The sequence below is a fragment of the Eumetopias jubatus genome, unplaced genomic scaffold, assembly GCF_037043125.1.
Source record: "Eumetopias jubatus isolate StellerSeaLion01/CBP00866 unplaced genomic scaffold, mEumJub1_p1.0 scaffold_5, whole genome shotgun sequence".
Lineage (NCBI taxonomy): Eukaryota > Metazoa > Chordata > Mammalia > Carnivora > Otariidae > Eumetopias > Eumetopias jubatus.
In genome coordinates, this window is record NW_028274811.1 from 53,844,361 (window position 1) to 53,865,807 (window position 21,447).

The following is a 21,447-nucleotide window of genomic DNA, read 5'->3' on the forward strand; positions in this document are numbered from 1 at the left end:
CCCAGGTGGGGGTGGTGACAACGGTGGGTGACAACGGTGACAATATTAGTCTTAGTAACCAAAATTAGAGTTCAAAAGACATTTTCCCTAAGGAGAAAAGTATGGGGAAGGGGCGCCTGGGTGGCTCAGTCGTTAAGCGTCCTTGCTCTTCAAAACATTACAATGTATCATAGACAACATTAAAGCTAAAATTTACTGAGTACCGACCTAATCCGTCCCAAGACTGTTCTAAGGATCTTATGTATTAATTTCTTGAAGTCTCATAACTATCCTAAAGCACAGGCACTATATTAATCCCCCATTTTAATGACGAGGAAACTGAGGGACAGAGAATATAAGTAACTAAATCATACAGCTAAAAGATGGCACATCTGGGATTCAAATCTAGACAGAATGGCCCCAGAGACCATGCTCTTGTCTACTATACTATACTGCTTCTCAAGTAAAGAAAAATTAAGAAATACATATTTCTGACTAGTCAAAGAAAAAAAAATAAACCAAATAAGCACCACCGAAGAGATAAAAGACAATTCTGTAGCAGAGGGTCAGAGAGATCACATTCAAATGATGAGAATCAGGCAAGTTTATGGATATAGCAGAATTTGGGACAGTGCTTAAAAGACAGGTTGCATTTTATCAGGAGATGGGGGATAGGGCAAAGATAAGAAAACATTGGGCACATTCACAGAATAGCAATCCATTCTGGCTGGAGTCTGAAAGCTCTGTGAAAGTGTGCCATCTGTGTTAACTGATAGTACCTGCTATTATCTTAGCAAATGAAGGACTATAATCAGCTATATATATGAGATCCACAAATTTCTCATTTTAACAAATAATTTCAGTGTTCTTCAAAACTCTCAAATTTCTGCCTGACTTTTCATGAATGAAGACAAATGGCCAATGTGAATTTCAGCTCTTGGTAGTATTCATCACTGAGCCATATAACAGCAGCCAGTGTGTCATAAATATACTGTTTATGAGCTGTACTGGCTTGGAGTTGGAAGGCCTGGTTTTACATCCCAGCCTTGGCCATTACTAGTTATGAAATGTGGTACCACTGGTCTTAAAATCAGCATTGCTATTAAAAAGAAGAAGAGAATAGATCTCAAAATATAAAGTCTGTAAAAAAAAAAAACAACAAACAAACCATAACCGGAATCTCATGAAAATGACTGCAGCATGGGCACTAAAGAGAATTCACATCAAATACTTCTAGTTCTTCAAGTACCCTCTTGCCTAGACACATGGCATCCAAAAATACTTAGGAATTCACTTGCCACTGGCCTCAAAACTCGTTATGAAATCAGCTGAAACTTCAGTCTTCACAAAGGTCTTCTTGAAGCTTCAGTTTCATCTCTTCCTTAAATACTGTACCAGCTTCTGAAAAGATTTATCTTTTTTTTGCTTTTATTTTATTTTGTTATGTTAATCACCACACATTACATCATTAGTTTTTGATGTAGTGTTCCATGATTCATTGTTTGCATATAACACCCAGTGCTCCATTCAGTACATGCCCTCTTTCATACCCTCCTACACTGTTAGTGGGAATGCAAGCTGGTGTAGTCACTCTGGAAAACAGTATAGAGGTTCCTCAGAAAGTTGAAAATAGAGCTACCCTACCGGCCAGCAATTGCACTACCAGGTATTTACCCCAAAGATATCTTTATTTTTTTCAAAGATTTTATTTATTTGACAGAGAGAGACACAGTGAGAGAAGGAACATAAGCAGGGGGAGTGGGAGAGGGAGAAGCAGTCTTCCCGCGGAGCAGGGAGCCCGATGTGGGGCTCGATCCCAGGACCCCGGGATCATGACCTGAGCTGAAGGCAGACACTTAACGACTGAGCCACCCACGTGCCCCAAGATTTCTTAATTATCTTTAAATCAAACTGCCTTACATGCAAAATCGTGCTGAAGACTCTCCATTTAATAAACATTAAGACATTATGGTTATGCCTTTCTCTTGGCCCTACGGCTATAATTTCTGCTATTTTGATAATGACTTCGCAGTTATGAAAACAGCCAAGAAAATGATTTTTTTTGATCGAAGGACCTTATACTGTGGAAAAAAACAACTTGGGATTATCTTTTTATATGAAACTATAGAAGATTTTTAGGTTTAAGTCAGAGGTTTCATCAGTTATCAGAATAGATCTATTTTAGCTCTCTCCTTTTAAATCCCTGAGGGCTCTTCAGAAAAAGATAATAGGAAAATATCAAATACATATTAAAAAAAACCCAGCTCCCTGGAAAACAAGAGTAAATACCTAACTTCTCATACCAAGAAATTTACTAAAAGTATTTATAGATGAGATAGTAAATGAAGCCTGTCACCCAAATCCAGATGAGATTAAGAGATCCCCTTATACTTTCTGTTGTTTATTTATATCCATTAGTTTTTCTGGCAATATTCATAGTTAGTGTGGCTAAAACTGCAACTCCTGAATAAGTAAATAAAGTTCTGAGTAAGAAAATAAACAAACACCAGAATGTCAGGCTTTCAAAGTCAGGTTTCTGGTGGATAAGGTGTAACTTCTAGGTCAGTGAGACTGAGAAACAGAATTTTAGCTATGTATTGTGCCTTGGGAAGCATCCAAGATCATCTGCTCATCTAGGAAGCTGATGTCCAGAGAGTTCATTAACTGGCTCCAAGTTACAGATCAAAGTGGAAACTAAATTGGTCCTAAAAATCCATGTCATCTATTTCCTGCCATCCTGATTCCTTCAGTGTCCTTTCAGCAGTTTTTTTTTTCATGATTATGCACTTTTTACAGTTGTATCTATGTATATGCTAGGTTTTTTCTGGGTTTAATTAATTTTATGTCACTGCGTAATGAGGTACTGAAGTATCCACTGAGTTTTTATCTTCTGCTTTATTACCTAGAATGCCTTAGGACAAAGAACTGGCACAATGCAAGAGACTGGTCTAACTGATGAGCCTCTCTATTGGATTGAGGCCTTCATCTGCAGCTAGTGCTTGGATTTGTCACATGGCTCTAAGGAAATTGCTTAAGTCTTCCCAAGTCTCAATTTCACAGACCCTGAAAGTTAGTAAGTCTTCAGAGATGCCTACTCCAAAATTTCCCAGCTGGCACCAGGACATCAGGAAGACCCTAATGTAGGCATGTTTTGGCAGCTGTTCTTTCTCCAAAGGTCTGTGACGAGTTCCTCTCAAACAGCTCACATGTGGTCAGTAGGTGTAAGATGTGATGCAGCAAACTTACGAAATCTGTATGTATAGGATGAAAAGGCAAAAGAAAAACCCACCATCTCACTGTCTTCTAAATCTGCTTCCAGTTCAAAACTTCCATCAATGGACTAGCCGTTTCCTCATTAACTGAGGTTCAATTTTCAGCTCACTTTGACCCTCCTTGTTTTCTATCTTTATATTCAACCTGTCATTAATCCTGTTGACTTTTTTCCCCTCCTATGTGCAAAACACTTCTCTCTTCATTTCCACTGTCAATTACCATGGATCAGGCCTTTATCACCTTACACATTTTCCCCCAACATTTTCCCTTTTCAATCCAAAACTTACTGTTACTAATATTCCTAAAATACCTTTATTATGATATACATTTCTCAAGACTCTACTGATAACCATGTTGAGGTTCTTTATTTAAAAAAAATAATAAGTAATATATATCCATGATATGAAATTCAGAAGGTACAAGAGAGAATTCAATCAATAGTCACCCAGGTCTTTAAAAAGAAAGTCACCCAGGTCTCTTCTCCCAAAGAAACCACTATTACCAGTTTTTATGTGTATATACGTATCATTCCAGAGACAGTCTATGCACCTCCACACAAATATCCACATATATATAAAAGCACATATATACATATTGCATGTACATAGAATCCATAGTGGTAATGTAACAGAAAGTTCTATACCTTGCTTTTTTTCACTGAATGCACTTTATAACTTGTCCCATCGGAAATATGAATAAAGTTTTCATTCTTTCTAATGCCCTGTATTCTACTGTAAATAATTAACTTATTCAGGCCCCTACTGATCAACATAATCTTTTAGTTTTTGTCATGGATATTATTTCATAGGAGTGTGATGAAGCCAAATACCTAGAAGTGAAATTATTGTGTCAAAGGGTATGTACATTCGTAATTTTGATATATGCTGCCAAAGCTCTCTCTGTATAAAAGTTGTACCAATTCACTTATCTATTAGCAATGTATGATAATGACAGATTTTAAACTCTGCCTTCTCCCCTGCCAGCACCCTATTCCCTCTATAATCTCCTACCTTATTTCTTACTATTCCCTAGTAAGTCCCAGTCTTTCTGGTTAGAGCAGTCCCCTGTCCCCCATAAAGCCAGTTTTTGCCCTACCCTACTAACTCTACCTATACTGCTTCTTCCATCTTGAACATTTGTTCCTGTTCCTTCTACTTGTCCATTCTTCAAGGCTATCTCAAATTCTACTTCTTTTATGAAGGCTTTCTGATAACATCACCTCCTCTTCAGCATGTCCAAAGAATGTTTTCTCTAAAACACAACTTGTTATACCAATATAGTATATATTTATTACTATATTATATATAGAATATATACATTTATTACTATATTATATATAGAAAAAGATTTATTATATCTCGGGTTTATGTTGATTTTGAATTATTGCACTTATCTAGTTATCTCCAACCAATTTATAATCTTTTTGATTGTAGTAATTATATCACATCCTTCCTTTGAACACCCACAGTTCAGGCAAATTAAAAAATACTTCTCTTAAATCTTCTACTGGCTTCAGAACTTCCCTTATAAACAGAACTGAGAATCATTTGTCTTACAGACATGAAATCTGTCTTCATGTAATTCCATCTCAAATTGTGTCAGGGCAGTTTAACTTTGCCTTCAATAGGAAAAGAATGACTGCTGACTTTCATAAAATCAATCCCCCTTCACATTCCTTATAATCTTCCCTCTTATCCTTCTTGTTTCTAAATATATACTAGGAATTCATTGCATATTTCTTGAATTGAGTTTGTTCCTAATTTCTATACATTAACAATGCATGTAAGCATGTGTGCGCGAGTGTGTGTGTGTGTGTGTGTGTGTGTGTGTGTGTGTGAGAGAACACACACTAAAACTGATATGGGATGCAAAGGACCTGAACAGCCAAAATGATTTTGAGAAAGAACCAAGCTGGAAGACTTACAGTAGCTAATTTTTTTTTAAAGATTTTATTTATTTATTCATGAGAGACAGAGGGAGAGAGAGAGAGAGAGAGAGAAGCAGAGGGAGAAGCAGGCTCCCAAGAAGCAGGGAGCCCGATGCGGGACTCGATCCCAGGACCCTGGGATCATGACCTGAGTCAAAGGCAGATGCTTAACCATCTGAGCCACCCAGGCGCCCTTACAGTAGCTAATTTTAAGACTTATTATAAAACCAGAGCCATCAAGACAGTGTGGTACTGGCATCAAGATAACAATGGAACAGAGGTCAATGGAACAAAACAGTACAGAAGTAGACTTACACATATACAAACCACTCATTTTCAAAGCAACTCAAAGATAATTCAGTACAGAAAGAACAGTCTTTTCAACAAATGGTGCTCATACAACTAGATATTCTTATACCAAAAAAATTAACTTTTTTTTCTTTTAGATTTTATTTTTTATTTATTTGACAGAGAGAGACACAACAAGAGAGGGAACACAAGCAGGGGGAGTGGGAGAGGAAGAAGCAGGCTTCCTGCTGAGCAGGGAGCCCGATGCGGGGCTCGATCCCAGGACCCTGGGATCATGACCTGAGCCGAAGGCTTAACGACTGAGCCACCCAGGCGCCCCTGATTCTTACCTCATACCATATAGAACAAATAATTCAGAATGGATCACAGTCCTAACTGTGCGGCCTAAAACTATGAAACTCCTAAAAGAAACCACAGGAGAAAAATCTCTGTGGTGCTGGGTTAGGCAAGAACTTCTTCACTGACAGCAAAAGCACAATCCACAAAAGAAAAAAAAAACCTGACAAACTGGACTTCCATCAAAAATAAAAACTACCCTCTGAAAATCACTGTTAAATGAATGAAAAGACACAACTATGAGAAAAAGAATTCTTAACATTCAGAAGTAAAAGAACGAGCACCCTGATTAAAAAAAAAAATGGAAAGAGACTTAAACAGACACTTCACCAAAGAGGATGTAGGGAGGGCAGATAAGCACATGAAAAGATGCTCCACATCACAGACATTTAGGCAAATACAAAGTAAAATCACAGTGAGATACCACCAAGCCCTATTAGCAAGGCTAAATGTGTTGGCAAAAATGTGAAGGCACTGGAACTGCTGTTGGGATGTAAAACAGTACAACCACTTTGGAAAACAGTTGGGAAAATATCTACCAGCCATATGCTCCAGCCATTCCACTCCTAGAATATTTACTCCAAATGAAAGCATTCGTCCCTACAAAGCCTTGTACATGGATGTTTGTAGCTGCATGGATGGCTATGGACTCTTAGGAGAAGAGCCTCCAGGGGACTACTCATCACACCAGAGGAATAAAAGAAAGTAACTATGGCATCAGATCACTCTGGGAAAGTTAGGTAGGATGTGTGAACAAAAGCCAGGAAAATACCCTTGGAAGTTACCTCTACATGGCTGCTCTGGCCAGGCTCCTGGCTGAAATGAAACCAGTGGGGAGAGAAGTGCAAAACGGGAAGGAGCGGGGGCACAGAGTTCTCACCCCAACTCCCCACACACGGCTCCAGCGGGTCTTTGGCAAGGTACAGACAATGCCCCTGACAAGTGACTATTCTCTAATGCAGAGCCAATAACAGTAAGAAACTCTCCCAGCCCTGTGGTAAGGATCCGCAAATAAGAACTAAATAAAGCACTCAGCAATATTAAAGTATGGAAGTGCTCTAAGAGTCATTTACCTCCATTGGGCTCTCTTTTCTTAATAATGTTCAAACATAATGACACCTGGTAATACGCTAACAGAAAAATCTATAATTTCCTTTTATTGCTGAAATATACAGTCTCTATGCCCTCAAAGGAAAATTACTATTGTTTAAACTCCTAATAAGCTCCCACCTTCCCCTCTTTCAACAAACAGACATAGATTCTTACAACAGAGGCCTAGGGTAACACGCTTACCTTCTAAGGAAACACTGGGATATTTTTGTTTAGTGAAAAATGAAGCTATTTTGGTCCATCCTTTTTTAGACTTGCTGCCAACCTGGGACCTGGAGACACGCAGGCTGCCATCTGTCTCACCCCAGCTGTTCCTGACCTACCATCCGTCTCCAACCAGGGACGCCTGATATCTGCCAGGTCAGTTAAAAAACTCACGAAAGATGCTTGAGGCCAAGGTACCGAGTGGATGAATGTGTTGGCAGCACACAGCCTGCCACACAACCTTGACTTCTTCTCATTAATGGGTGGCATGCCACTTTCCATGACAACACAGAGCTGTATTCTGAGAAAAACAGACCTTCTCATGGAGCTCTGCAACCATCTCTTCTTATTGAATGACAATTAATTCAGCATTCCCCACATTTTTGCTAAAAACCAAAAGGCTACTTTATTTTTTTAAATGTATTTATTTACCTTAGAGAGAGAGAGCTCGTCAGTGAGAGCGAGCGCACGCGCGCGCACATGAGTTGGGGGCAAGGAGGCAGGGAGGAAGAGAGAGAATCCTCAAGCAGATTCCCTGCTGAGCAAGGAGCCCAACTTGGGGCTCGATCCTGAGACCATGACCTGAGCCGAAATCAAGAGTCAGACGCTTAACCGACTGAGTCACCCAGGTGCCCCTAAAAGGCTACTTTAAAAATATGTTATATTCTTAAAATAGAATATGTTATATATATTAGAAATTTCTATCACTTAGCCTTCAGGAATGACCATTATGTTGCAGATTAAATTATCAGTTACGATTACTGACACCGTGATAATAAAAGGAATGTCTCATTTCATGCATGTCTAAATTGCCCAAAAGTACTTGAAAGTCTAAATAAGACTTTAAAGATGAAAGATGTAATGTGTAAACATTTTTGGTAAAGAAGAGGATACCACATGGAAAAAAGGAATTTTTATGGCTTTAGGTTGCATTCAATTAACGCAATAATCAAATACCGATATGGGAATAAAGCTTATTAGAACCATGAAAACAATAGCTTTTACTGGTGCCAAAATTTTACTGATGACAAACAGTTTTATCTCCCGAAAATGGAGACACAGAGCCTGCCTCAGGGATCATCTGTGTGCACGTAGGCAGCGCACATGGATTTGGGGAGTCCTGGGCTCAGAACTATTGAGTAGGTGGCTCAAGAGACACTCCACAAAATGATAAAGGAAAACTCTAGATAAGCTTGCTATAACACTGACCTCAAGTTGAAAGATCCTAAAAGGGGATCCCTTGTGGAGAAAAAGCTAAGATCACAGTTTTTAGAAACCAAGTACCACCAACGACCCACAGACTACAAGAAATACAAGGGATTTCCTCCTATCTCTTAATTTTCTCCTGTTCTAACATGCTCTATACTCTGGTCTCTATGGAATCCCTTCTGTCTCAGCTTCCTTGAAAAAAACTATAGCTCCCTCTGGGATCCTTATTGATAATATCTTGCACTGGGAAGACACCATATTGTTTTTACAGTGTTGGTCTCTGTTCACAATCCATCCTCGTGGCTTCCCTTTTCTGTGTGGGGCAGGCAGTGGCTCACACGCACACCATCTATGTTGGCTTTTCTCAGTGAATCTCTATGCCTTAGTCTCTGTATCCGTAAAATAAAGATGCAAATCTAATCCTTAGAAATGCTCTAAACAATGTATAGTACAGCAAAGGTAGGAAGACTTTTTCCTTGAAAAGCCAAGGAGAAGGCATGTGAATAGGAAGCAGAAATTAATCCTATGCCCAAGGGAAAAACTATTTTGTGCAACTCTTTTTAACACTAACATGGGACATACGAAACTCTTGAACAAACATCAAGCTTGACTCAGCAGTCAAGCTGCTTCTGCCCGGCAGTCCGCTGCCCACTGAACGGCCCTTTCCTCTCAGCAGCCATCAGTTGTGGGGTTACCTTTCTCCTCGGTGCCTCAAAACCTCTGCTGCTACTGCTGGGCCGTCTCATGGCTTCTCCCTCACCACGCCAGGAGGGGTGGTGATACCAAAACCCAGCAGAAATGTTCCCGTTCCTGCGGCACGCCGCCCCGCCCGGTCTCCTGCCGCGGCAGACAGGGGGCAGACAGGGGCCGTCCTCTCCTCCCCGCCTCCCCTCACCTTCCCAGCTCCGTGGGGAAGCTCAGGAGGCCCGCTCCATTTAAGCTTTCATTTGGAAAACAGCACACCGTAGCAGCCATATGTTCGTCTTACTCCATAGAGTCTAAACTAAGAAAATAAAGCCTTCTTTGTAGGAAGAAAAAAACAAAGACCTAGAAAACTTCAAAAGGCCTGGGGGAAGCAGCAGGACTAAGCCTAAGCAAAGCACCTTTTTTTCAAACATGATCTCATAGCGGGGTTCTTGACATTTCTTTGTGGCATAGAACTCTCTGGAATGCTGAAAGCTCATAAGCCCCTTCCCAGAATGTTTTTACATGCATAAAATAAAAGCACATAGGATCACAAAGGAAACCAATTATAGTGACATACAATTATCGAAATATTTAAAAAAATCTTTAAGATGTGAGAAAATGTGCTTCTCTAGCGGTTTAACTCCAAATGTAATTTCTAAGCATTGATGAGCATAATTTAAAATATCTGCAACAAACGTAATGCTATTTGAAAAATCTGTTTTTATTAGTGAGCAAGACACAGATGCTGCTTATAATACTGTCATCTGTTGTCTGTATTCATAATGAAAGGAAATGCTAAATTATTACTGAGGTTAGTGAAAAAAAAACACATAGTTTTACTCTTAAGTTCACAGACCTCTATGAATTCTCTCTGCAGACCCTGATCCATAAAGCAGCTGGAGACACAGCTTCTCTGGCTTAAACAGAAGCAGAGGCAGAAGGCTGGTGGCAACAGCACTTGGCTTCTCCCTCACTGCCTCTTCCTCCCAAACCCACACCCCCAAACCCCTGTGAGAAGCCAGCTCCAGGGCTTCTGGAAAGACAGCTTTCCAGTGGAAAGCGTGGAAAAACCACTCAGATAGAGGGTAACTATTCAGCCTGCTGAGAGTATTTCTCCAATAGCAGGCCTATGTCTATTTCCCACTCTGTGGCCATATCTGTACATATTTGGTGAATAGACTATGTAGAGGATCAAGTCCTTCTTACCTCATTTTATTCTTTTTCACTTTTTTATTCTCCTGTTTTAATCATATTTCTTTTACTTTGTTATAGCCCAACAGCTCTTAGCATGCCTTATTTTCTTGTTTCTTAGCTGTTGGGTTTTATTTATTGTATTCCAATTTATTGTAGTTCCTCTTTAGCTCCTATTATTTCTTTGTTTATGCATCACTTCCCTTTCCTTGTTTTTGTTTTTTTGTTTTTTTAAATGAATGGTGGGGGGGGAAAAGTTGATCAGGTTGTAGGACCCCAGCTAACAGATCACAGTCCAAAGAGGGGGTTTGGAAATTCTCCTCCCTCCTGCTCTCTCAATAGCAGCCTTTCTAACTCTCCTTAAAAGATTCCTGGGACTCTTAATCTTGAAGCCCCTAAACTCTTAAACCTGTGTCCTTCAGGAGATTCAAACGCTAAAATTCTCTCCTGGGATGACAGGATGGGTAACAAGCTGTCATGTGTCGGCAGCACCCTGAACTGCCGCAATTTGGAACTGCTTACTTGTTCACCTGACAGGATGGCAGATGCTCAGTCAGCTCTCCACTGATCACTCCAGGTTCCAAACTTCTTTGGCCCTAATACTCTTCACATAATCACTGGGGAGATGTGATCGCTAGAAGACAAGAGGATGTGGCAGCTAAGCTCTGCTTGCTAAGCCTGTGCTGCACTGGCTGAGGCAGTGAAAAAGCTGAGCTAATGACAGAGGTGACAGCCCAAAGTCCTGTTGGGGGCCTTAGTCTCAAAGATGGTACTGTCTGGGGAATGAGAATTCCTCAGGGCATTCGAGCAAGAAGCTGTCTATTGTTTGGGATTAAGAAATCGCTTCAACATTTCTTCACCCTGGACCTGTGATTTTAACTTTAAGATGCCTAAAGCCATCCCATCTGGAACGCACGCAGAAAGCCTAACCAGTGAAAACACCATAGGCCCCTGATGTCTTCAGGATTAACATTCCTGATATCAATTAATGGAGAGAATCCCCAAGAGTTCATAACTTGTAACTTCTAATTTTGCTGAGGCATAACTGTTTTATATATTTTCTAGGGGTGGAGAGCAGAAGTGAGACATTTAGCTAATGTGTGAATCTAGCCAACTCCATTATCTACATCTTGATGCAGGTTTTTGGGGTTATACTTAGTCCCATACACATATAATAGTAATCTCATGAACTCACAAAAATGTTTCTTAAAAAAAAAAAGGCTGAGAAAAAGAGAGCCAATTTTCTTGGCAATGGTTAGGGAGAAGAAAGAATAGAAATAAAAAAGTGATAAGTCATAGTTAGAACATTAGTTTTGTTTTTTTATTGAAGTATTGTTCACATTCAATATCATATAAGAACATCAGTTTTGATTAAGCAAAGGATGGGACGTCAAATTAAACAGTGGCTCAGATTTAAGATGGGTAAGAGTCTGGTATATGTTCTATATGGAAACAGGAGAGAAATTTTAGGAAACTTTCCGTAAGACTCCAGGCCAAACCTCATGTGAAGAATCATGGATGGTCTTAAAGGCGGGACTTAAATTTCTCAGTTAAACTTTAATGTACGAGGAATGGGACAGTGTTTAACTTATTGGTCACTGTATGCCACCACCTTGACCCAGCCTGGCCATGCTGTAGGTGCTCAGTAAATACTTGCTGAACGTTGAATCACTGAAATCAATTACATGCTACGGAGGTACTTGTAAATTTGGCATGTATTTCTTCCAAGGCTATGGCACTGTGTCCCATAGGATCGAATTTTAAGAAATAATTTCTCTTTAGACATTGTAACTGTTTTCTGCATTTTGCCATCAACAAAGCAAAAGAATGAGAACTAGGTAGATGATAGACCAAATATACCTTCCACCACAGGCAAAAATAACTCTCAAAGGAGACTTACAGTGCCAAAGAACCACTCAAGAAAGGCAGGGCTTGGGGCGCCTGAGTGGCTCAGTCGTTAAGCGGCTGCCTTTGGCTCAGGTCATGATCCCAGGGTCCTGGGATCAAGCCCTGCATCGGGCTCCCTGCTCGGCGGGAAGCCTGCCTCTCCCTCTCCCACTCCCCCCGCTTGTATTCCCTCTCTCGCTGTCTCTCTCTCTCTGTCGAATAAATAAATAAAATCTTTAAAAAAAAAAAAAAGGCAGGGCTTACTCTCATCAAGGAATCCCTTTATATTTATCTTAATGGAGAGTAGGAGGGCACTTGCAATGATTTCAGGACTTAGAATTTAAACTTATTTTTTTAAGATTTTATTTATTTATTTGAGGGAGAGAAAGAGAGAGCATGAGCAGGGGAGGGGCAGAGGGAGAAGTAGACTCCCTGCTGAACAGAGAGCCCAATGCGGGCCTAGATCCCAGGACCCCGGGATCATGACCTGAGCCTAAGGCAGATGCTTAACTGACTGAGCTACCCAGGTGCCCCAAGAATTTAAACTTACCACATCATTAAAGGCAACTTAGATTTAAAATAAATGTTTTTGGGAGCCTGGGTGGCTCAGTTGGTTAAGTGACTGCCTTCGGCTCAGGTCATGATCCTGGAGTCCCGGGATCGAGTCCCACATCGGGCTCCCTGCTCAGCGGGGAGTCTGCTTCTCCCTCTGACCCTCTTCCCTCTCGTGCTCTCTATCTCTCATTCTCTCTCTCTCAAATAAATAAAATCTTTGAAAAAAAATAAAATGTTTTCAGGTGTGAAATCTAATCTGCTTAAGTTTTAATTTTGAACAGGAAACACCAAAAAGGTGGTAGAATTTACCCAATTCAGAAAGAAAAAAAAAAGGCTCATTACTATGTAGTAAAATCACATGAAAAAACCTGAATAAATTTTCACCAATATAAAGCTTTAAAAATTGTACCCAGATGGAAAAAATAAAGCACTCTTTAATCAAAGCAAAGTAAGATCAAATGGCAAATTTTAATGTAATGCTTACTAGAAAACATTTTAAAAGTTTCAATTGGAGTCTATTTTTGAAACCTAGCAAGTGGAACAAATCATAAATCAGATTTTTAAAACACAATAAGGGAATCAAAATAAAAAGTTGTAGGGTATCATTTGGACAGATATCTGAATGATGAAAAACCAACTATCAGAATAAATCAATTTATTGACCATCCCCTTATTTAACCAGCTTTAGGTTATTTGTGTCTTTTGCTACTATAGATGGTGCTGTACTTTTTCTTCGTACACATGGGTGTGCGTCTATAGTTCTTAGTGGGATGTTCACAGCTGTGAGAAAGAATGAAGTAAATGTGGCAATGTACAAAGTTTTAAAATATAGTGTTAATTAAAAACAGGTGAATAGTGCAGACTGTATTTCCATCCAAATAAGGGAGAGAAGAAGTAAATGGATACATAAAATTTTTCACATATCAGACTGACAAAAAATCCAGAAATGTGAAAATTCCTGTTGACCAAGATGTATATACTTATGAGAATTATGTGCAAAATTACATACGTACAAGGTTGTTCATTACTCCACTGCACCTAATTACAAAGAGAGAGCGCAAACAACCTCAAGCTCTTGGCTATAACAGGGAACTGATTTAATTGTATATTCATAATATGGAATTTGATGCAGTTATTTAAAAATGAGGAAGCTCTCTATATATTGATATGGAAATATCTCCAAAATGTAAACTTAAAAAGCAAGGTGCTAAACATATATAATACCTACCACCTTTTGTAAGAGAATATACAACCAAATAAAATGGAAAACTTACTTGTAAAGGTAATACTCGGCATGGTCTATCTCTTCTCTAGAGGAAATGTTGTCCACAAACTAAAACACAGAAAAATAAACCTTCGGTTGAATGCAAATTATGCCATATATTGGATCTAATTCACACACTGACCTTAAAAAAGATCAAGACACCCATTTTATTGGACCACTGTTCGCATGGTATGACTCCATCCTTGAAACCCTTTTATACTAATGCAAAGAATATACAATGGCTTCTCTTTTTCTATGTGTAGATCAACCTTGGTTAGATAAACTGAAAACCAAACATGAAACTTGCTCAGAACAAAAAAGAGCTCCTCCTACTACGTGTATAGTTATCAGTATTTCCCTTTATCTTTAAACGTTGATATTTTCTCTGTGTTCCAAGTTCCAAACATGAGAACACATAGTTGAAAGGATGAAGTCTCTAATGGCTGAAAAAATATGGCCCAAGAGATGAAAATCTAAATTTAGAAAATGCAGCCTTATGACCATTTTTCCTACTCTGGTTCAGAGTCAACCTGTGATCCTTGCACCAACAAAGTCTTCCTTTAAACCATAAAATCCCCATGTGTGCTCCTTAACTCTAAAATAAAAAAACAAACAGAAATAATTATTCCAAGGATGGATTCTACCCTAAAGTAGAACACAGGCAAAAAGGATGTAGTAGGAAAAAATGCATGTTGTGAATATAATTAAAACCTCATGAAGAGGAAGAGAGAGTAAAAAGGGGGAGACTTTCTAAAAATGTCTAGGACTTAGGGATTTTATTTAGAAATCTCATTAAGGAGCAGAGAAAACACGCTTCAAACACAGGACTTAAAGTTGAGAACTAGCTTTCCTGATTGCTTGCTGTGTGGCAGAGACAGATGGCACAGCCGCTCTGGAACTTAGCTGCTCCATCTGCATAACTAGAATAAAGGCACCTGCACTAAAGAGTGTGAGGGCCCAGTGAGAAAATGTACATGAAAGCCTGTTAAGCTCTAAGGTGCTGCTTAAACAAGTATCAGGTATTATGGCATACAGAAATTTTATCCATCATGTAAGAGATGAGCAATGGCTTTTCAGTTCCCCTCTGAAAATTATGAGTCTATACAATTTAGGTTATGACCTAGTTAAAACTATTTCCCTACTAAAAGGAAAATATCAAGAGGGAGAAAAAAAGGGCCCCGACTTTTTAAAAAGGATAAGAGTCTCTTTACTTTTCCTCATCTTGAATTTTATGGTGCCATTAATTTCAACAAAGAATTTTCACAACTAAGATTTCATTTTAGCATCACATCAGCCCTGTGAGGGAGATACTATTGACCCCATACTGGAAATGAGGAGACTGAGAGGGGGCCAACAGATAATGTCACAAAGTGAATTCATGATAAAGAAAAAATCAGATCTATTTGAGGGAGGCAACAGAAAAGAAGTTTGATGTCACAGAGATCTGGGTTTGAAGCCCACTTTTTCTACTTATGAACTGTGTGAACTTGAGAAAGTTATCAACCAGTCTGAGTCTTACACGTAAAATGCAGTTTACAGTGCTTATCTCAAATAACCTCTATAAGAAGTAACAGAGATAATGTACAATAAGAAACTAGTAAAATGGCTGGCATAAAAAGTGTTCAGTAATGGTTACTATCAATTACTATTCCCGATTCCCAGACTAATACTATTCTTCCTTCCACTGCACTGCATATCTAACATTAACAATATCCATTCTTTTATAGACTTCCAAGTATCAAAATTACTTCCAATATTAACAAATGAATACTATTAACTTTGAAAGGCGTACCAACTTAAAAAAAATCATGGCATCACAGAACAGAATATCATGACTCTGGAAAAATAAAAATAAATCAGATACACAACAATGATTACTGATACCAGATTACTGATACCAGGTAAATTTATTACCTTTTATTTCACTTATAGAAATTTACTACTTTACTACAAAAACATCTATTAGTAACTACAAAAACATACCATACTCTGGAGAAATATTTCCTATGAGTGATAGTCTTTATTTACATAGCCTCATCTATATAAAGAGCCTCTCGTTCTCCTTCTTTGAAAATATACATGTTTAAGTTTTCTTACCCGCGATATTGTTAAAGAACTAACAGGCAACTTTCTCTCATATGTTTTATCCATTAAAGATGCTAGATCAGCTGTGAAGACAAAGAAGGAAAAAGAACCTTGTTAAATATACATATTTCTTAAGAAAAATCTAACAGATACAACTCCTGCCAGATGGCTGCCAACATTGTAAAGTCACTATTAAAACAGATGCTCTTTCTTGCTCTTTTTATAAATCATTTTTGTATAAAGAGGATAAAGGAATATTAATAATATTTTCAAAAATGATTTATTTAATTGGAGTAAGGAGTATTTTAAAAATCCTACTATATATTTAGCTTTTAAAAAATAGATCAATATCTCAGCTCAGGTCTCAATCTCAGGGTCATGAGTTCAAGCCCTGCGTTGGACTCCAAGCTGGGCGTGGAGCCAACTTAAAAAAAATAAAAATAAAAAATGGATCAATGAAGTATCTCTGGAAGGAAACACAAGGAAGTGTTTTATCATTGACAGACTCCAGGGAAAGGAATTAGATGGTAGGGACCCAAGGAAAGAAGACACTTCATTGCTTACATGTTTATTCTTTTTGCATTTTGAACCAGGGAGCTCTATTAGGGATTCAAAAATTTAAAGGCTGGAATTTATCAAATGACTTTTATATATTTTCTGAACAAATCAGAGAAACACTGTCTACATTTAGTGATTTTTGGACTGAACTATTCCTATTCTGGTTCCTTTAAGCAAAATATCCACAGAAATACTTGGCATTCCTGAGATTACACTGTTATCTCAGAGTCTAAAAGTCTGAAATACTAAGCAACATATTCTCCAAAAGAACTATTTCACACCTTCCCATTGCTTCTCAAACTTAACAATATGCTCTTTCCCCTTCTCCCCTTCCCTCAGCTCATGACTTTGTGTCTTATTTCCCTGAGTATAAAACAGAAGCAATCAGGAGAACTTTATCCTCCTACCATCAGGTTTCCAGGCTACCAGGATCTGTGCACATACACCCTGGCTTCTATTTTCTAACAAAGGATGAACTTTATTAAACAACAAATCAAAATGACAAAAATCTCCCTTGACCTCATTATCTCCTTCCAGCTACTTCTCCTTTGCTCTGTTCCCCTCAGTAGCAAGAGTTCTCAAAACAGTCCTCCCTGATATATCTGCTCAGTCCCTGGGTGATCTCATGCACTCTCTCTCCCACAGCTTTAATCATCATCTACGGATTATTCGCTCCACACGTATATGCTTACCCTGACTTCTGCCTGTAACTTCAGACTTGTATTTCCGACTGCAGAGGTGACATCTCCATTTGGTTGTCTAATACATACCTAAACATGGCATGTTCTCTTAATTCTCCAACTTTGCCCTCAAGCCTGCTTTTCCCCAAGCATTTCCCATCTCAGCAAACAGTGACTACATTTGCTGGCTTATTCAGGTCAAAAACCTAGGCATTATCCTAAAGCCCATTCTTTTTAATTCTATAACCAACTGTCAGCAAATCTATGGGTTCTAGATTTGAAATAGAAATATATTATTTTTCACTACTACCATTACGAACCTCTCACCTCCCAACTAGTCATCTTAACCAGTGCCCCCACCCTAACAATCTAATCTCTGCACAACAGTCTGAGTAAGCCTTTTAAAAGATAAATCAGATCCTGCCACTTACTTTTCTCAACCAGCCAACAGCTTGCTATCATACGGTGGAATAAAATCCAAAATATTTTCTATGACCTACAAATGCCTACACAAGTTGGTCTGTGTTTTTTGTTTTCTCTTTTATACTGAGAAGTAAAGTCCATGAAGGCAAGGACTTAATTCACTGATGTATTCTCAGTCCCTAGAACACTTTTTATAAAAGGCACTCAATAAATAGCTTTAAAAAATGAATAAAAGAAAGAAAGGGAAAGAGAGAGGGAGGGAAGGATGAGAGGAAGGAAGGAGAAAGCAGTAATTGAATTTCCAAGTTTTTTTTACTCCGTGGTAGAAGAAATTAGGGTCAAGTAAAAAGAAGACAGAGGTAATCAATCTTCGAGTATCTGTTGAAGACTTTTTGCTGTGCATTTAACCATTTTTTCCTCTTTCCTTTCCCTGGGGCAATGCTCTCAATGACTCAGTAGCTACTGTGGGAAAGCAACACAAAATGCTGAAAACCTGATATGATGTAAAAGTAATTACTTTTCTTATGATTATCTTAAAGTGATTGATACCACGTGATTAAAGAACATTAACACACACACACACAAAGAAGTCCCAAAAACCTCTTCATGTTAAGGCAAATTAATATTGTAAATAGGATGATATTGAACAGTGGTCTCACGATACCAAATCTTTCCGATAAACACTCGATTGAGTTGGCTTCTGTACTGTGGTAACTCAAGATTCCCTTTTAATCCTTCACACCAAGACATCATCAGTCAAGTGACATTGGTTGGGGCCTCAAAAAGGCAACAGCTGCAGAGCCAGCATTAGAGGAATAATATTTGCATATTAGAAGTCAGAGAGGGATTTGCTGCTACATATTATATGTGACCAATCACCTTATGCGACAGTGCCGGTGTGATGAACGAGGCAGAAAACTGCACAGAGCGGGGACGGCCAGGAAAGCCAGGGCAGCTGTGGCCTACAGAGGGCCAGCGCCACAGGCTTCTGGACCATGAGCTTCAACAGCCAAAATCACACTTCATGTTTCAGTGAGGGGCCTACAGATGCCCAGTTTTTCTTCAAAGAAATGTGCCAAAGAAGATGCCTTCTTGCCTGTCATTCAGCTCCTCAGGAATATATACTGCAGAGGATGGTTGAGGTCAACAAAAGCTGTATGGGAAAATGGATCTTCATCTAACAAAACGTAAAGCTGTACAGACAACGTGAAAGTATGTCCAGAAAATGAAATGTATACTAGTATAAAGTGCTCTTCTTTTCTGAAGAAAACACCACCACTGATAATCTAGGGTCATAAAAGATTTTATTAAGGACCGTGCACTATTCCAAGTATAGGAGTGTAATCATTCACAAACCTGGTTAAGGATCTGAATCACCTGCAAAACTTGAAAACTTCAGATTCCTCAGTTTCACACACCCAGAGGGCGATTCTAATTCTGTAGGCTTGAGGTAAGACCGGGGAAATAAAAATTTTTAAACAAAAGCCCCAAGAGACTGTGATGCACCCTCGCAAGACCAAGAATGAATTATGTCTGAGAACTACTATGGAGGCAACACAAAGTAAGCCTTGGATGTTGCTCGTAAGCTCGAAGAGGGTATTAAACTGAATTCCATTTCTGGAATAAGATGGAAAATAAAATACCTAAATAAAATATTTTTTAAAAATTCAAATATATGACTGAGCTTTAGGTGAGAGATTCTTAGATGGTTTTGCCTTTCATGATTTCTATGTAAATGCGTACCATTGTTACCCAATCAACACTAAACTTTTTCTGGGCTTAAGAATATTTGTGTGCCTTATCTAATTTATGTAATAAAGAATTAGATACAAGTTATTTTTTTAAATATTTTATTTATTTGACAGAGAGACACAGTGAGAGAGGGAAAACAAGCAGGGGGAGTGGGAGAGGGAGAAGCAGGCTTCCCGTTGAGCAGGGAGCCCAATGCGGGGCTTGATCGCAGGTCCCTGGGATCATGACCCGAGCCGAAGGTAGAAGCTTAACGACTGAGCCACCCAGGCGCCCCTAGATACAAGTTATTATTGTACCCTCTAGAAAAGGTGAGCAGAAAACAGAGTCTGAAGCTATGTTTTTGTTTCCCACATTTAAGAAAAACTACAAGCACACATGACATATGTATAGAAGCAACAGAAGGAAGTAGGAAAAACTAACCTAGGAACCATTCTGCACTCAGGTATTTGGTTTCCATGTATCTGTTTGTCACCAGAAGCTTTAAAACAAACAGTTCCAGTAAAGGAAAATCTAAAGGCAAGCTTTATATACATATATACTAAGAAAATGAGACTAAAGGATGATGTACACAACTCAGACCCATCTCTAGAACTGCCAGATGAGAAATATGAAACCTAATAAGTAGATGTCAGATATAGATGCAAATATGGAACTGACCAAGTTAGAAAAAGCAGGTTTCAGAAAATTTCTGTCAGGCTTCAAGAGCAAGATTTGAAAAATCACTGCAACAAGCCTAAGACCTCCCCAGCTGAAATGACACGGCAAAACTAAACCTCAGCTAATGGGAGAAGTGCAAGAAATGACCACAGTGCTTAGTTTCAACCTGAATTCAAATGTGTCAATGGTGTAATTCTCTTTGAATTCAGAAAGGGAGTTCTTAAAAACAAAAAGTAACTGAAACCAAAAGGTGTCCTTTATAATTACTTATAATCTGAAAAATTAGAAATAAAATATTTAATTCAGTAAGGCTCAGAAATCCAATTCAGCTCATCACCAGGGCCCTTATCCCTAACAAGGTGACCCAAGGGAGAGAACTTCCTCTGATGGAAGGCAGGCAGCTTCCTCATCAGGCCTGCCCTCCTACTGCACCCTACTCAGTTCCCCTAAATGGTTTTCTTCTTAGTCCTATTCACTGTGGGCCCTAGTCTGTAATTTAAAAAGCTGCTAACTGGCTAACGCTGTTAACTTGCACCCTGTACCTCCTCAACAGATCTGCATGGTTAGTGGAGGAATTTCAAACACAATGCTTAAATTCAGTGTTTATTTTAACCAAAGGGAAGCCTAGTACAGAAACAGTCTAAAATGGCAATCTTCTGGCTTGAGTTGGAAAGCCCAAGAATCCTAGGGTTCTATAAAAAGCGCAATTGGAGAACTGAGGCCCTTTCAATAAAAACACCAACGGTAATGGATTAAAATGTGTGGAATGCTTAAATCCAGGAGTTCAAAACGGTATTTAAAAAAAATATATCCTCATTGATCATTTTTGGAGGATGGTAGGATGGTAGGATTATCTTGAAAGCTGCCTCTTCATAAAAACTGTATCTCAGGATAACTAAACTGCTGATGAAAAAAAAATCTTCTAAAAAATTTTCTCAGTAATAAATGAGGAAGAAATGATAGAATTAAAATAGTAACATTCTGCAGCTCCTAATGAAATAATAGATATATAAGCAATGATCATGAATGGCCTTTAATATCACAGAGGGAAAACCAAATGCTGTGTACCTCCTGATAAAAGTAAACAATACTTCCTATGAAGTAGTCATGCCAAAAGAAAAACAAAAAAGAAATCGTGAATCTGATCAAGTCTCCTGCTCTAACTGCCAGCTTTATAGGACATATGGAAGATAGAAAAACATGTTAAACACCACCATAAGGATGAAAACAGCAAATCCAGAATGTGGGAAACTCTCAGACAAAAGACCTGCTTTCCTCAACAAATTACAAGAAAGAAACTTAAAGATTAAAAAATAAGAGACATCTCAACACATTACAATGTATCAACCTTATCTGGGACC

General features: G+C 38.7%; 1 protein-coding gene across 2 annotated transcripts in view; it reads right to left on the minus strand.

The window, feature by feature from the left end:
• The window catches only part of MRPS27 (mitochondrial ribosomal protein S27), a 105,062-nt gene that overhangs the window by 70,727 nt on the left and 12,888 nt on the right, over positions 1 to 21,447 (minus strand). For both annotated transcript variants that reach the window (XM_028089618.2, XM_028089617.2), the window contains exons 3-4: positions 16,029 to 16,099; positions 13,942 to 14,000 (exon numbers count right to left, since the gene is read on the minus strand). In XM_028089618.2, the coding sequence (XP_027945419.2) occupies positions 13,942 to 14,000; positions 16,029 to 16,099 (130 nt within the window). The remainder of the gene's footprint in view (positions 1 to 13,941; positions 14,001 to 16,028; positions 16,100 to 21,447) is intronic.